This window comes from Agelaius phoeniceus, chromosome Z (assembly GCF_051311805.1).
Source record: "Agelaius phoeniceus isolate bAgePho1 chromosome Z, bAgePho1.hap1, whole genome shotgun sequence".
Classification (NCBI taxonomy): Eukaryota; Metazoa; Chordata; class Aves; order Passeriformes; family Icteridae; genus Agelaius; species Agelaius phoeniceus.
This window is the reverse complement of record NC_135303.1, coordinates 350,740-367,063: the sequence shown is the minus strand read 5'-3', so window position 1 is coordinate 367,063 and position 16,324 is coordinate 350,740. Positions and strand designations below refer to the sequence as shown.

At 49.4% G+C, this 16,324-nt stretch overlaps 1 protein-coding gene across 2 annotated transcripts in view; it reads right to left on the bottom strand.

Moving 5' to 3' along the window:
- Positions 1 to 16,324, bottom strand: part of ZCCHC7 (zinc finger CCHC-type containing 7) — a 93,881-nt gene that overhangs the window by 24,219 nt on the left and 53,338 nt on the right. For both annotated transcript variants that reach the window (XM_054652361.2, XM_077171489.1), the window contains exons 5-7: positions 8,239 to 8,282; positions 6,978 to 7,103; positions 5,809 to 5,979 (exon numbers count right to left, since the gene is read on the bottom strand). In XM_054652361.2, the coding sequence (XP_054508336.2) occupies positions 5,809 to 5,979; positions 6,978 to 7,103; positions 8,239 to 8,282 (341 nt within the window). The remainder of the gene's footprint in view (positions 1 to 5,808; positions 5,980 to 6,977; positions 7,104 to 8,238; positions 8,283 to 16,324) is intronic.

The following is a 16,324-nucleotide window of genomic DNA, read 5'->3' as shown; positions in this document are numbered from 1 at the left end:
AGACAGCATAGCCAGGCAGAACCACTGCCAAACCCACCATTTTCCTTATTTGTTTAAAATAACTTAACCATCAATGGCCCTTCTTTAGAGAAAAGCCCCTGTGGTACCCAGCTACGATGGCAGCGTGATGAACTGCATTAAAATAAAATTGCATTTATTTCCTGCCCCAGTGGTCTGACCTTACTCGCATTTAGATGTACCAGCACAAAAGGTGCCCACTCCAGAGGGCAGAGCCACTGCCACGGCGTGCAGGGAGGGCAGTGGGCCCGCACATGTGACACCTTGGGTCACTGTCCCCAGGGTCATGCCACATCTGTCCCCAGAGCCAGCGCTGTCCCCAGAGCCACTGGTGTCCCCAGAGCCACTGCTGTCCTTAGAGCCACACCTCTACTGTTCCCAAAGCCCCTGGTGTCCCCAGAGCCAGTGCTGTCCCCAGAGCCAGCGCTGTCCCCAAAGCCACTGCTGTCCCCAGAGCCAGTGCTGTCCCCAGAGCCAGCGCTGTCCCCAAAGCCACCGGTGTCCCCAGAGCCACTGGTGTCCCCAGAGCCAGCGCTGTCCCCAGAGCCACTGGTGTCCCCAGAGCCACCGGTGTCCCCAGAGCCACTGGTGTCCCCAGAGCCAGCGCTGTCCCCAGGGCTGTGCCACTGCTGCCACAGCCCTGTGCAAGGGCGGCCACTCGTGCCTGAGGCTGACCCGCTGCACGGCGCCATAATGGGAGAATCGAGACTGGGTGCTGCATGTTTTGACCCATATTGAATTTTATCAGGTGCTAATTATTGTTTTACCAGAACAACGGCTTAATGCATCTGTTGTTTAATTCCCACTTCCCTATTCTCCAATGTGAACATCAAAGAAAATAAAACACTCAATCTCAAACAGCCCCTGACAGCAGACCGGGACTCGAGAGCTCAATAGACGAGGCCCTTGCCACCAGTTCTCATATTTCCACAACAATGAGCAAACACAAAACCGGCACTAAGCGGCCTTTGCTGCTTTCCGCTCCCCTCGGCCGGGCGTCTGCCTCGCGCCGAGGGCCCTCGACGGCGGCGCGGCGGGGCGCGGGCGCGGGCGCAGGATTAGCCCCGCTAACATGCGAGCGCCGGCCAAAGGCGAGCAAAACCCGCTACTGTATTTGGCGTATGAATAACCAAAATGCACGCGCTGACAGGAGACCGGGACGGGCCCGCGGCTCCCCGGGAGAAAATGTAGCTGTGATGAGTGACAGGGCTTTCAGGAAATATGTTCACAATCACAGACAGTGAAGGCCATGACCTAGATCGTTTAAGAGCTTGTCTTGTCAAATTATCAAAAGCTTCTTCGTCTCTGAATAAAGAGTGACATAAGTGAGTGTCAGAAAGCTGCAGGCTGACAAGCCAAGCATACAATAACAGCATGCACGTCACATACTTGCCGAACACCGCCACGGCTAGCGGCAAATCTTAATGAGAGCGCGGCTGGCCCAGGAGACTTGGGTCCCTGCTGGCATAGCTACTCATCTCGCAAAAATCCTTCAGCTCCGAGTCAGTTATGGTCTGACACGACGACTACAATTACTAAACACAACTTTTTAACAGAATCCTCTGGTGCTTTGTCAAAGAGGCAGCGGCTGCTTGGAGCTGCCCCGCTGCAAGCCACCACAATAAAACAAAAGATTTGCCAAAACACACACTTTTCATCACCTCCGCATGGGAACTGCCGCGGAAAACACACAATGCTTCCCTTCAAAGGCGCTCCTGCGCAAGCAGATGTCGAGACCTCTCCCCACGCTGGCAGCGCAGACAGCCGCTGGTGCCGGGCGGGCAGGGCTGGGGACTGCGGTGTCACCCTGGCCCCGGTGGCGCAGCCGTGTGCTCGCCCTCGGGTGCATGGGGACAGCCAGCGGGGTGGAGCGTGGGGAAGGACACTGGGCAACTCAGGAGACACAGCAAACATCGGGCTCCCTGCCCAGGGAAAATGGGCCACATGGATGCCAGCTGCCCCCGTGGAATGAGCCCAGCACCTCCAGCTCCAGCCCAGCCCAGCGCAGTCTGCCAGAAACAACAAAGGCTGAAGGAACCTGCCCGCAGAGAAGAGGCCAGTGGTGGCTTGCACGCCCAGAATGTTCTCAGAATATGCAGAGAAGATGGCAGTGGAAGCACCCAGCTGGTTCATGGGAAGGAGTGCTGACAATACAGTCTTTGGCCATTTGGATGGGGCCATCACACACTGTGTGGCTGCAGGGCACCAGGCTCCTGGGCACTGCTGTCTGCCAGCTCCTGGAGAGCCCATCCAGCTCGCCGAGCACCTGCATGCTGGTTTCCCAGGTGTACATGGAGACACTGCCCCTCTGCCTGCTTCCTGCAGATTCATGGAGCCCTTCTCCCAGCCCTGCTGCTGGCAGGTGAGGCTGCACACCAACCACAAGGCTCAAGACATCCACTGAACTGCCACTGAATCAGTCACAAGCAGCTCCTCTGCTGAGCCTGCCAAGGAAACCATGCGAGGCCGGGCTGCTTCCAGAGCACCTCCAGCTAAGAGGACTCCGTATGTTCTCAGCGCTGTCTCAGGAGAAGAGACTGATCTAGCAGGTCATAAATGCATGACTTTAAAGTGGTTCAAGTAACTGTGAATATTTCCTAAGCAAACTAGGTGAAGCCCCTTGAACTGCCTCACATTCACTTCTGGACCAAAGTGGAAAGTCAGTCTGACAGACTGTGCACAAGAGCCTGTTCTGCACCCTCTGTGTTACAGCAAAGGGGAGTAAACTTGCTGAGAAGGACAAATTACAACTTCCTTTGAGCACCCACAGCTTTTCATTACATATGTTTGGTAACAAGAAGATGGAGATTTCCCTTTTTTACAAGGAGTCACATGGGAAAGACAAGGGCTGATAGCTTCAAGTTACTCCTGGGGAGATCTCAGGTGGACACAGGAGAAAATTTTTCATGATGAGAACAATCATCTCTTGAGGGAAGTGATGGATTCCTCAGAAATGGACACTCTTAGGATTTGGCTGGGCTGTTTTGTGTAGACCATGCTTTTGCCAAGAAATGTTGGCAGTGATGATCAGATGATCCATGAAGTCCCTTCCAACCTGGTGTTGGAGGGTTCTGTGATTTCTCGCCCATGAACTGCTCCCATTTCCTCTGGAGGCAGGGCAGACCTGCATCCCTCAGAAAGGAGGCTCCAGGTCTGCTGCTCACCGCACAGAGTCACCTTGCACTGTCTCTCCTCAACCTGGCTTCTATTGCCAGGTGTACTGCAAGAAATGATGTCCCCTGACCACTGTCTCCCATCGCAGATGATTTACAAACCCTTCCCTCCGTCACCTCCCTTGCAGGCTGAGGAGCTGTGGCCATGCTGAGGGATACAGAAGGTGGGGACCAAAGCTTTGCCCAGGTGCTCCTGCTTTCCTGATGATTCCTAACATTTCACCAGTTTGGTTTTCTCTTTTACAGCTTGTGAAGACTAAACTGATTTTTTTGTGGAATCATATCTCATACCTAGGATTGGAGTGCTGAACAGTAATATGCAGAACCTGTTATTTCATATGCCAAGATGGGATTGTTTTACTTTACATTTATTGACACTCAATGTCAATTGCCATTTTATTGTGTTCTCCCTCTGACTCTTATAGTTCTTGGGCAGCTCTGCCCAGCTGGCTCACAGCACTGACTCTGTAAGTAATTCAGTCTTCTCAGCCACTCTTGTTGCCCCATTGTTGACCCTTTTCCATGGTACACTAGCATATCCCACCTTTATCCTCTTACTCCATGCCTGTTTAGTTTGCTTGAAAGCTTTTGGCCAGGAACTTTGTAAAACGCCTTTTGGAATTTGCAGACTATGTCAACTGGATCATGTTTACACACATGCTTGTCAACCTGCACCTTTGAAGAACTCCAGAGATCCCTGGGAAGTGGGATTTCCTTTACGAAACAGCCTTGAATCACCCTGTGAATATTATGTTTATGCACCCATCCCAACATGCCAGTGCCATGGTTCCTGCCCCTGGCTTGGTGCCCATGGTGCAGCTGGCAGCCTGGGACCCCCAGCTCTCCCTGGGACATCCCCTGCACGCTGCCCTTGCATTATGAACTCAGTGACACTCATGCAGCAAGCACGAGGTGCCATGGCTGGGCTGTTTCACCCTCATGCTCCCCTGCAGCTTTTGGGCAGGTACCCAGGCACTGGCTGTAACCCAGTTTGGGTAACGGGCCAGCACTCACAGATTTGTAGGAACACTCACATTCTCTTCCATTTGACAGCTTCTCTGGTGCTCCCCTCCCCTAAGTAAGGTTTCAGTATGGGAACATCCCTGGTTTTCTTCCACTATGAACATCCCAGATGCAAAAAACACCTTGAGGCCATGAGCAGCAACCTTGTCCTGTCCAAGTGTGCCTCTTTTGTCTTGACCACCTGTTGGCTTCACAGACTTTCTGCTCTGATCTCAGGAAAGATTTACTGTTGGTATTGATTGCTCTGCCTCTGCTCTGCCATGCCATCTCTCTCTGAGGACTGGGCAGGTGAGCTCCTGCTCTGAGGCCCCAGTATTCACCCAGGTATTCACCTGACACAAGCAGCTTCACAGCTCCCATGCAGGAGCACACAAGAACTGCCCAAACTTTCAAGGAAAAACCTTTCTGATTAAAGGTGGACCCAAATGAGCAGAAAAAAATACATGCTGGGATGTTCCTGATAACCTGTATGGCTCAGGTAGGATTTCAATGCTTGTATGATAGAGCACTCATGGTTCTTTCAAGAAAAGAACATCAGTTTATGAAACTGGTGTCATAAAATGTAAAAAAGAGAAAAGATGCTTCATTACAGTTTGCAATTTTGTGTCACTGCCTATCAGAAAGAGGGTGCAGAAACGTACAATTCACATTCTTTAAAGGTATTGTGGGTACATTAGCTATAAGCAAAAGTACATCTGGCACACATTCAAATATCCTACAAAATAGCAACTCCCAAATACACCGGCTGACCTTTGCACATCTCATTTTCCACTGTGACATGCTCTTTGACCAAACAGAAAAAGTAAAGGCAGGAAGGAGACATTTAGAAAGAGATTAAAATATTTCTGAGTTTCAAAAAAATCCAGTGTTTATGGAATCCCACAGGTGTATTTGAAAACCAAACACATAGGCCATATCTATAGTTAGAAACTGGAGTGTGAATGTATGCCAAAATTATCACAATTTGCCTTTTATCCTTATTTCTGTTTAATTCAAGAGAAAAAAAATCTCATAAAAGCTTGACTGCTACATATGGGACTGAATTTTGGGGACATATAAGACCATAATAATGTAATACAAGATGAAAGAGACAACTATGTTTGTTCTCCCTTTAATTTTCTTCTATATCTTATTTTAGTAGATCTTGTCAAACCCAAAGCCTCCAAACTACTTCTCTCTAATAGTATTTTCACTGATTACTGTCTGATCATAGTGAAAGAACCATAGATCTGGAACTCCTGATGCATCAGAGTTACTCTTTACTCCTTCCTGGTACGCTCGCAGCACCGCGTCTCCTGATTTCAACCTCCCTATCCCTTTCCTTCCCCAGGAAAAAGGAGCTTTGTGTCCACCACTGCTGAACTGAACCAAACTAAAGACCAGGTGTTGGCAATGCTTTGGTTTGTTTTCTTTGAACCACTCTCCATGAAAACTCTGACAGTGTAAAGCAGCGACTAAACACTTTCATATGCTTCTACAAATAGGCAGTATGTAAAATCAAAGTATCATGAAGAGATTGTAGCCATTGTAAATTCAGTTTTTGACAGGCACACACCAAACCAGGCCTGGTCTCTGTGCCAAGGGCCATACTCACATCAGCATAGTGGCCCTTCATGTCGCAGCGGTTGCAGTGCTTGTTCCAGTAGGCTCTCTCCAGGCATTCCCTGAAATAGTGCCCGGGCAAGCAGCAGTTCAGGCAGAAACGTGCTGGGCAGCTGTGCTGCAGATGGTCTCTTCCTGCACACAGACAGCACGGGGGAAGTTTCTGTGAAGAAGCAAAAGTAGAATCACATTAAGGGACAGTGTTCAGGAGATTCTTCCAGCCCTGCGGCCCCCGCAGGGGCTGTGTCGGGGGAGCTGGGGGGCACTCGCTGCCATCCAGGCTGCAGCACAGCCTCACAAATTCAGCATGTGGAGGGACAGATGTAACACACAGACAGCCATTCTGAGGCCAAACCTGTACCTCTGTGAAGCCAGTTTTCCCAGTGAGTGAGGGTGTTTCCCCCGAGGGTCGTGTGGGATGTGCTCATTCTGAGTGTTCTCGTGGGTAACAGCCCCAAGGACTGTGGGTTTTACAGATTCTGTTGTGGGGGTTGCTAAATCCAGGCTGTCATGCAATGGCTCCCACTTCTTTACAGTGTACTGACTGATTTTTAAACCCTTAACCACAGGACAAACTTTTGGAATATGTGGCATCTATCTGAGCTTCTGAAAGTTAGCTCCAGTTTTGTCTTGTCCATGGTTTTTAACGCTGTTGTTATCATGGCTCATTATACTTTCTGCTTTCACTTATTTACTAAGGCTGTATTTCTGATTCAATAGATTCTCCTTGTTGAAAGTACAATTGAAAAATATTTTACACTTGCTGACTGTTTTACCATATGAAAAAAAAAAGATATTTCTGTATGGCACTTGATTTTTTTTCCTCAGTTTACAGCCACATGGTTTAGTGGAAGTTGTTCCAGCCCATGGCAGGAGGTGGAACAAATTAATCTTTAAAGTCTCTTCCAACACAAACCATTCAATATGAATCAGTATGATAGAATTCTGCATGTTTCTCTTTTATAAAAACAATCAAAGCAATGACATTGCTAAAGAGAGGGATAGTTTCACACAGTAAACTGACTTTGTGCGAGCTACCCCGCAACTCAGAGCACGGCTTCAAAGAAAGGCTAAACCACTGAAACAACGCTTCTAACAGCAAGCACAAAGGTCTATTAGGAAAACATCTGAATGTTCAAGTGATTTAAGCATTGCATTTACCTTTGGAGTGGGGCAGTTCTTGGACAAATGTCCTGGTCTGTGGCAGTTCCTACAAGTAACGTTTTTGTCCGCTCTGTAGTACCGCGTGCCGCTGTGCCTCACGCCCGCGTAGTTGGAGATCTGTGCCTGGTGAAACACAGAGAGAAATGCATTTACCACTTGAGATTCTGTGCTTTGGGAACTGGGAATTATAAAGGTCACTGCTGGCAGTGATCCAGCAGAAATCTAATGTTTCCCATGTACAATTTACACATCCAGGTTTGGAATGGGTAATTCTGCTACAGAGAAACCTGCATTGTCTGGAAGGAAAGTTCTCATTTGAACTTCTGCTTCAGGACATTCTTTTTTGCTATTTAAAACTGCAGTTGCGAAGCTTTCCCTCAATTAGCCAAGATTTACTCACTGTGCTATGTCACAACAAACTGGAATTTTCTCCACAAATAAAATGAACATCAATTGCAAATGCAAGTTACATATTCCCTTGCACACATTAAGGCAAACTGCTTGGACAAAGTACAATGCTATACAAGTCTGGATGAAATCTGCAATTTGCAATTGTAAAGAAAGACTTTAAAAGGAAAAAAAAAAAAAGAGAAGCTGGAAAAAACTGTCTCTCTCCCAGTGACCTCACACATACTTTCTGTGTAGGCAGCCAGAATTGAAAATCCTATCTACAACTGTCATTGCCTAGTAAACATCACAAGTTTAAAAAAAAAATACATGAAATTTTGGATGAGTGAACAGGAGAGGTGTAAAAATACCATTTCCCCTCAGGGAAAGAATTTGTGAATGTCACTTGGTTGCATCAGCTGTACTGGACACTGGAAGGAAAGAGGTAAGGATCAGGACAGAGCAGCTGGAGCTCACGCCTGCTGGGTGCTGCAGCAGCTCGCCTGGGATCTCCGGCCTGCAGTGTCCCCACGCTGTCCCTGGCGAGCCCGGGCAGGCTCCACACTCTGCTGGCTCCCAGGGCTGCCTGGAAGGGACCAGGCTGCCCTCAGACAGCTCTGGGGTTCCACAGACACCAGGAAGGAAGAGCTGATGTCCCCCTTGCATGGTCTGTGGAAGCACTCCAGCTCTTGGCACCCCTGTCCCTTCCTGCCTCTGCCAACCCCAACTCAAGAACTCCTTTCTCTTGTGAGAGGACACTGCTAATCATGCCACAAAAACACCACAGAGGGGTTTTTCAATCCCATTTACTAATTCTGCTTGTTAATAAGCAACAAAATAAAGAATTATAGGAAAACTTGGTTGTATTTACCTCTAAGTCTTTATGAGAGATGGACCAGTTCACATCAATTTCTCCTGAAAAACAAAATTAAAATGAATTATATTTATTTTATATGACTATTTTTCAATAATATTTTAAACATGATGATTACTGCAGTTCTTGAACTTGCTAACAGGTTTTGATGTACTAAAGCAGAGAAATTATTTCCATCTTTGGTAAAGGAAAGCTACAGACCCACTGGGCACCAAATCTGCCTCACTTGAGCATCAGCACACGTGCAGCTATTGGGAGAAGTTTTTCTGACACCACCCTCTTGTCCTGACCCCTGGGGTTGAAATTCAGGTGGGGATTTAATTCTTCCAGAATTAAATCAGGCTCCCAAGATCCTGATTGCAGCCCTCGGAGCTGCCCTGCCTGCGTTCCTGGGGATGCCCAGCTCCAGCCCCGAGCTGGAGTGTGGCAGCACACAGAACTAGAAGTTTCTGCAGAGCTTACACCTTTCCTCCGTGCCAGTTCACCAGCCCTGCGTCCTGAGTGCTGCATGCCAACGCGGCTGAGCACAGCCTCACACACCCAGGCTGTAAGCTGAGCAAATCTATTTCCAAACAGCGTCGGTAATGTGCAATAAATCAGGAGGACACACTGCATTATCGACTGTCACGCCATCACCTTCTCACACGCAGCCTTTGGGCTGGCAGGAGGCAAAAGAAACAAGCCAGGAAGGAGCGGGAAGGGCAGCAGGCTAAGGAGCAGGGTGCAGCCAGAGCTGCAGAAATGCTGCGTGCGCACACGGCTCAGCGCCCGGGCTGCGCACACGCAGCGGGGCTCCCGCAGCAGCTCCTGGGGCTGCAGGAGCACCCATCCCGGCACAGGGCGCTGGGCCGCACAGCCAGCGCCGCCACAGCGCGCACGGTCACCCTGCCGGCTTGCACACCTCCAAACACGGCCCACCTGATCCTGCACCTCAACCCGAGGCACCCGCCTTGATAACAGAAATCACAGCAGCATCACCATTTACAGACGGCAAAAATGTCTCCAGCTTTGATTGCACTATTCATTTCCATTACAAGGTGGATGACTGCAAATTAAAGCTGTATCATCTATAATTTTATGTCTTCCTCTTCATTTACTGAAGAAGTCAGTGATTTTGTCTGAGGCAGGTGATGTAGTGTCGGGACACAAGGTGTGTCACTCGGGTGCTTTGGAGCACGGCCCCTGGTTACTGCTGCTCTTCATGCAGCAGTCAGGGCTCGCAGCTCATTCTCACCTGAGCAACGCCCTCAGGTATTTCTGTTTTCAACACTGGCTCATGCTGCCACCGAGACATTGATAATGCCCGAAGAGGGCAGTTAATAAAGCGCTGTGATGAGTGTGACCCTGAGTGGTGGCACACACACACGGTGAGTGCCATTGCAGGACTGCAGCAGCGCGGGCAGGGCCAGCCCAGCGCCGCTGGACTGCGGTGGGACAGGGACACATCCCTGCCCCAGGCAGCAGCGAGCGTGGGCAGCTCCGGGGAAAACCAGGCCCTCTGAGGCTGATCAGTAAAAGCAAAGAAACACGGCCATATTTGAGTGCATTATTTATGGCTTAAATGCCTGTTAAGGAAATTAATTCATAAAGAAAAAGGTATTTGTAATTCAAAGCTCTGCCTTGGCAGTCGGCACCGCAAGTGCCGTGTTGCACAGAAATGCACATGCAGAATGGTCACAGATCAAAATTACCAGCGAATTAACTCCTGTTAATCACTAGGCATGTCCTTCCTGAGGGCAAACCAACCAAGTTTCTCTTCTTCACTGTCAAAATCCCCAGCTTCACAGGGGAAAACCGTGATACAATGATTCAAATACTCCTAATACAAGAAGCTGAAACTGCTCCACTCAGAAAATAAATATAGGAGCTTTAATGCTGAATGAAATATTACAACAAAATCTCCCCTTTCTAGATCTGTTTGGTGATATAAAAGTTAATTCTAATTCACAATAGATTGCATAAGGTTTTGTTTTCACACACAGTAAGTTCTTCAGACTGAAACACCTAGGGAGAGTTTTGCTTCTGCAACCAAGTAGAAATCCTGCTGTAGAGACACCTAGAGAAATCTGCAATATTTCTCACTGACCACAGTGTTTTGTCTGGCTCTAGATCACAAAATAAATCACCGAAGTCTTCTCAAATTGACAGATCCTTCCGTTCCTTCTGGTTTTGTTTGCTTATGAGGGTGAACTAATGCATCCTGCAGGCAATGCCGGTGCCCTGCGGGTGGTTCCCGGCCACTGTCCTGGCTGCTCCCTTGGCTGCCGTGGGGTGCTGGATCCCCTGGTGATCCAGCCTCTCTGCAGCCCTCGTCCCCTCTGCTGTCACCCGGGCGGGAGCAGCGTCCCCGTGGCTGTGCCCGGGGCAGGTGGGGCTGGCACCCCAACTCCACCCAGGCTGGCCGGGCACCGCCGCTGGTCCCACCCCGCGGGCTGCCCAAGGGCGATCGTGCCCACGCCACGAGCGCGACCCGGGGCGGGCAGGGCAGCTCTGGGCAGGCACGGGCGCTTTGCTGGGCTCCCCACCCCTTGCCAAGCCTGGCACCTGCGCCTGGCCTCCTCCAAGGCCACTGCCTGCACCACTGCAGAGCCCTCACGCTTCTTCAAGGTGGGCATGCACACAGAAGGTGGATTCCTGCCTGACCAAGGGCTGCGATTGCTTTGTTTCTGTGTTTGCTTTAGTTTTATTTTTACTCTTCAGAATACAGCAGTTTAAAGTCGTATTCAGACAATCTCTGTCAGGATTTCCCCCTTTTTCTGTGGAAAACTTGCACATATGAAACTTATTTAAAGCTTTCTGTAGTTAAATAAAACCAAGAACATCTTTCATATATTTGTGCTTTTAATCTTCCTTATCTTCATTTGTTAAATGCTATCTCCTTTATAAAATTATATTAATTTCTACACTAAGCTTAATATTAAGATTAAGATGAATTCCTGTATTATGATTATATATATTTATATACTAAAAAATTACAACAGGCTTTACTGTATAAAATTCTTGTATGTATACTTTGAGAAAATGGTGTTGTCAAACTGCAGATCAGGGAGGACGAGGATGTAAAATATACACCATTTGTATGAAAATGGAAGCCCTGCACAAGGTTCTCCCTTTATCAAGTACCACATTTTGGCTGTCCTCTGCCCCTGCACAATGGGATGAATGGCGAGCAACAGCTTTGCTTTTATTTAAGAAAAATTTTGAAAGATCATTGAGATTCACATGTATCCTTCCACCAGCATGAAAATGTAAATTTCTGAGCAGCGCTCGGGGTGAAGCCAGATTTAGGACCACTGTTCAATGTGCATTCAAACCTCCCCTCTTTCATCCCAGACAGGGAGAGGAGGGGAGGAGGGAGAAGGAGGACCAGCAGTCAAAACCTGAAATTGCCCGGGGGAACAATCTGCTTCCGCGGAACAAAACCCCGACTCAGAAGAAACAATGAAGGGTTCACAAAATTTCCTTATCTGCCGTGCTGCTCCAGCAGGGACCCGGCAGCTGATGGGGCTGCCCCGGCCAGGCGGGGCAGGCGCTGCTGGGCACGGCTGCGACCCCCCAAAATCACCCTCCTGCTCCCCTCAGCAGGGCTGGGACAAAACCCAGCCCCACGCGAGCTCTGCCTGCCCTGCCAGGGCTTGTGCCATCACCCGCCTCGCAACACAGGGGCCGCAGAGCTGGACATCCCGCTGAAAATAAAGCACCTCAAAAGAGGGAGGCGAGTGGTCATGGCCCCCCTTCTTTCTAATTGGAAAATGAACGACGAGATGTATTTTATTTATTTTGTGTTATGATCAGCCCCGTAACACAGGACACTTCAAGCTGTGGCACAATGATACATGGGCCTGAAGGGCAAATACATTTCCAAGCTGGGCTTTAAAAATTGGATTTTGACTGCTAATTAATGTAGCATATTACAGAATAGAGAACTCTAATTATATTCCACTGTAAGATCTCCGTGGCAAGGACTGTTTCAGAATATCTCTGAACAATATTTACCATACCAGGACACAGCTTCTGCTGCTAGTGGAAGAGCATTTTAAAATGCCTTAAAACCCCTAAAAATCACTAGATCTGTAAGAATTTCACAATGTGACCTATTACATACATCTGAAAATTCCTGATTATGTGTGACCCAAGGTGATTCAAGTCCTGGAGTACTGGAGCTTGCTATAATGAGTTCCACATTTTCTGTGCCCAAGTATCCCTGCTCCCCAAAGGAAAAGGAAGGAGAGGGTGCCAGAGCACAGCCAGGCACTGTCCTGGAACAGACCCCGAGGCGGGCCTGTCACCCCAGGTGCTGTACGGCGGCACAGGAACGTGGGAGTGTGTCTGTGTGTCTGCAGGGCGCTGTCCGTGTGTCTGGCCATGTCTGTGTGTCTGCATCCGTGTGTCTGTGTGTGCGTGTGTGTGTGTGCGTGCAGGGCGCTGTCCGTGTGTCTGGCCATGTCTGTGTGTCTGCGTCCGTGTGTCTGTGTGTGTCATGGTCTGTGTCTGTGTGTGCAGGGCACTGTCTGTGTGTCTGGCCATGTCTGTGTGTCTGCGTCCGTGTGTCTGTGTGTGCGTGTGTGTGTGTGTGTGTGCAGGGCGCTGTCCGTGTGTCTGGCTGTGTCTGTGTGTCTGCGTCCGTGTGTCTGTGTCTCTGTGTCCGTGTGTCTGTGTGTGTGTGCAGGGCGCTGTCCATGTGTCTCTGTGTCCGTGTGTCTGTGTGTCTGTGTCTGTAGGGCGCTGTCCATGTGTCTGGCCATGTCCGTGTGTCTGTGTCTGTGTCTGTGTGTGTGCAGGGCGCTGTCCGTGTGTCTGGCCATGTCCGTGTGTCTGTGTGTCTGTGTGTGTGCAGGGCGCTGTCCGTGTGTCTGGCCATGTCTGTGTCTGTGTGTCTGTGTGTGCACAGGGTGCTGTCCGTGTGTCTGGCCATGTCCGTGTGTCTGTGTGTGTGGAGGGCGCTGTCTGTGTGTCTGGCCATGTCCGCGTGTCCGTGTATGCACAGGGCGCTGTCCGTGTGTCTGGCTGTGTCCGTGTGTCTGTGTGTCTGTGTGTCTGTGTGTCTGTGTGAGTGCAGGGCCATGTCCGTGTGTCTGGCCGTGTCCGTGTGTCTGTGTGTGTGTCTGTGTGTGCAGGGTGCTGTCCGTGTGTCTGGCCGTGTCCGTGTGTCTGGCCGTGTCCGTGTGTCCGTGTGTCCGTGTGTGCACAGGGCGCTGTCCGTGTGTCCGTGTGTCCGTGTGTCCGTGTGTGTCTGTGTGTGCAGGGTGCTGTCCGTGTGTCTGGCCGTGTCCGTGTGTCTGTGTGTCTGCGTGTCTGTGTGTGCAGGGTGCTGTCCGTGTGTCTGGCCGTGTCCGTGTGTCTGTGTGTGTGTCTGTGTGTGCAGGGTGCTGTCCGTGTGTCTGGCCGTGTCCGTGTGTCCGTGTGTCTGTGTGTGCAGGGTGCTGTCCGTGTGTCTGGCCGTGTCCATGTGTCCGTGTGTCCGTGTGTCCGTGTGTGCACAGGGCGCTGTCCGTGTGTCTGGCTGTGTCCGTGTGTCCGTGTGTGTCTGTGTGTGCAGGGCGCTGTCCGTGTGTCTGGCCGTGTCCGTGTGTCTGTGTGTGTGTCTGTGTGTGCAGGGTGCTGTCCGTGTGTCTGGCCGTGTCCGTGTGTCTCACAGGACAGGTGCAGCACGCCCCCGTGCCCAGCTCCCTGCCCGCTGCCCTCCTGCCCCAGGGACAGGGTGCTGCTCCTGCTGCTCCTGCTGGGGCTGGCTGTGGCTCCCGGGGCAGCAGCTCCAGGCCCATCCCAGCAGGGCCCCCTCCCCAGGGGTGGCCAGGGGGCTGCAGCCCCCCCTGCACGCCCCGGCTGCTCACACAGCCCCGTGGAGGGGAACAGCACCAGCCCTGGTGCGCTTTTCTCAGACACTTCTCGGGATTTCTCAACTTCTCCTTGATAACAAAGAGACGGTTTACTTAAAAACAAAACACCTGCTGCTTAATGGAATACCTGTCAATATCTCTTTAATACAGCATTAAAAGAGATCCATATCTCCCTCAGGGAAATCAGTCGATGGAATTGTTGACAGAAGTTCAATTTGAGACATTTTCTCCTGGCAAAAAGAGGCTCTCTTGCCTCTCCCCTTCATACCTAAAGTTATGTATGTGCCAGTAATGTGCAGATGTTTTGGCAGCAGGGAAATCCCTGCAATGCTTTATTTTTAGCAACCTCTATCTGCCATTTCTGAAAAGCATCACAAAATCCAACTAACAATACTCAACCCATTTTGAAATTAATTAAAATGTAAGCAGTTGACTGAAGCAAAGGCAGAGTTGGCCGAAAGCAAACTGGAGCTCAAACAGGAAAAGAGACTCACACACTTGTGAGCAGCCCTGCCAAAGGGGGAAACCCCCCGTAGGAGCTGTAGAAGTTACTTTAGACAAACTTCAGCAGCCCAAGGGGGAAGAGTGAAGCATCCCTGCAGAGAGGAGAGGTCTGGCAGCTGGGTAGGGCTGGAGCTGCATCCCCCAGCAGTGTCTGCTGGTGGTGGGGCTGGGGTGGCCGCTGCAGGGACAGAGCACAGCGCAGATGGGGTCAGAGCACTGAGCAGGCAGGGATGTCCTCCTGGTGCTCAAGCACACAGGAATAACTACAGAAATCACTGCAGTGCTGGTGCATGCTGCCGCTGTAACAGTCAGGTCCTGACACCTCATTTTGTCCCTGTTCCCCATTCCTGTGCCAAAGAGCCCCGCCACCGACCCCTCCTGCACCCCCTCCACACGTGTGCCCTTCTGTGTCTCCCTCACACCCATTTATTCAGCAGCTCTGTGGGGCTAAAGGCCCCATCTACCAAGTGGGAATAAAAATGTGCAGCGAACAAAGCAGAAGACAATTCTGTAAATCATATTTTGGTGGAATATTTGTACCACCGAACTGCTGAAATGCAGGGACACATGCTAAACATGAACACGTAGGGTGCCCTTTCCATTATGTAAGTATGCATAATTTCCTGTCTGTTTTCTGTCTGTGCTGTAACACTGCTTCCTTCAGCACTGGCCACTGCTGGCCATGTTAATTCACAAAACTCAGCGGCTCATGATTTTCAAAGCTTAGCGCAACATTTGCAGAACAAAGTAGGTTTTTCTCTCTTTTTGGTGGGTACAAGTATGGGGACCACAGGAACAGTTAAATTCATGGCATGGTTGGTCTACCACACAGTCGGGGGAATTCTTTAAATAGAGCCTGTCACTCTCTTTGCCCATCAATGGGATTTCCTTCTCAAACTGCTGATTCGTTCAGGTACACAACAGAGGAAATTTCAGTTAACCTTTGTTTCACCCCGGGGAAAAATCTGTCTGAAAAGTATAAAGTGAATAGATTAAAAAAAAAAAAAAGAAAAAAAGAAAGAAAAGCTGCAGGGTTATTCTTCCTAGTGTTCACAGCAGTCAAAGTTAAACAGAGAAAAGGAGGCAAACATGAACATTTTATTCCCACCAGAGAATAAGGTATAATATATGATTTAGAAATCCCATTGTCTATACTGTGATTTCTAATTTAGAGAAGGAAAGGCTGAACACAAATCTATTGTTCTCATCGGGTGCATCAAGATTTCACTTTCTGACTATTTTCTATATGACTGAAAAGTGAATAATACTTTACTTTGAAGAGAAACCCTTTTTAGCTATTTGATTGAGTTGTCTGAAATACCTTTTAGATTCCAGCAATCCTTGGTGAAGAGAAAAATAATAAATACTAACTCAGAATTACCTGTGAGAAAATGAACACAGGGATAAAACCAAAAGTACAGTAATAAAAAAAGGGGAAATTTCAGAGTTAGTGCCTAAAAAGGTCTTAGACTGGTCTAAATTATCACAGTCCTGTATGAATAGAATAATGAATACCATATGCTCACATGTACATTTCCTAAACTATCCTAAATTCCCTATTACCCTTAAATCCCCTTGTTTCACCATTTTGAGATGCAATTACAATCTCAGAACAGTAATAATGATTTTTGCTTTCTGGTGTCATTCATCTGACAAGGCGTCTGCAGCACTTGCTGCGGTCACAGCCTGGGTTACTGCAGGCCTGCGCCCCGCGCGCCTGTGCAGGACAGACAGACGGA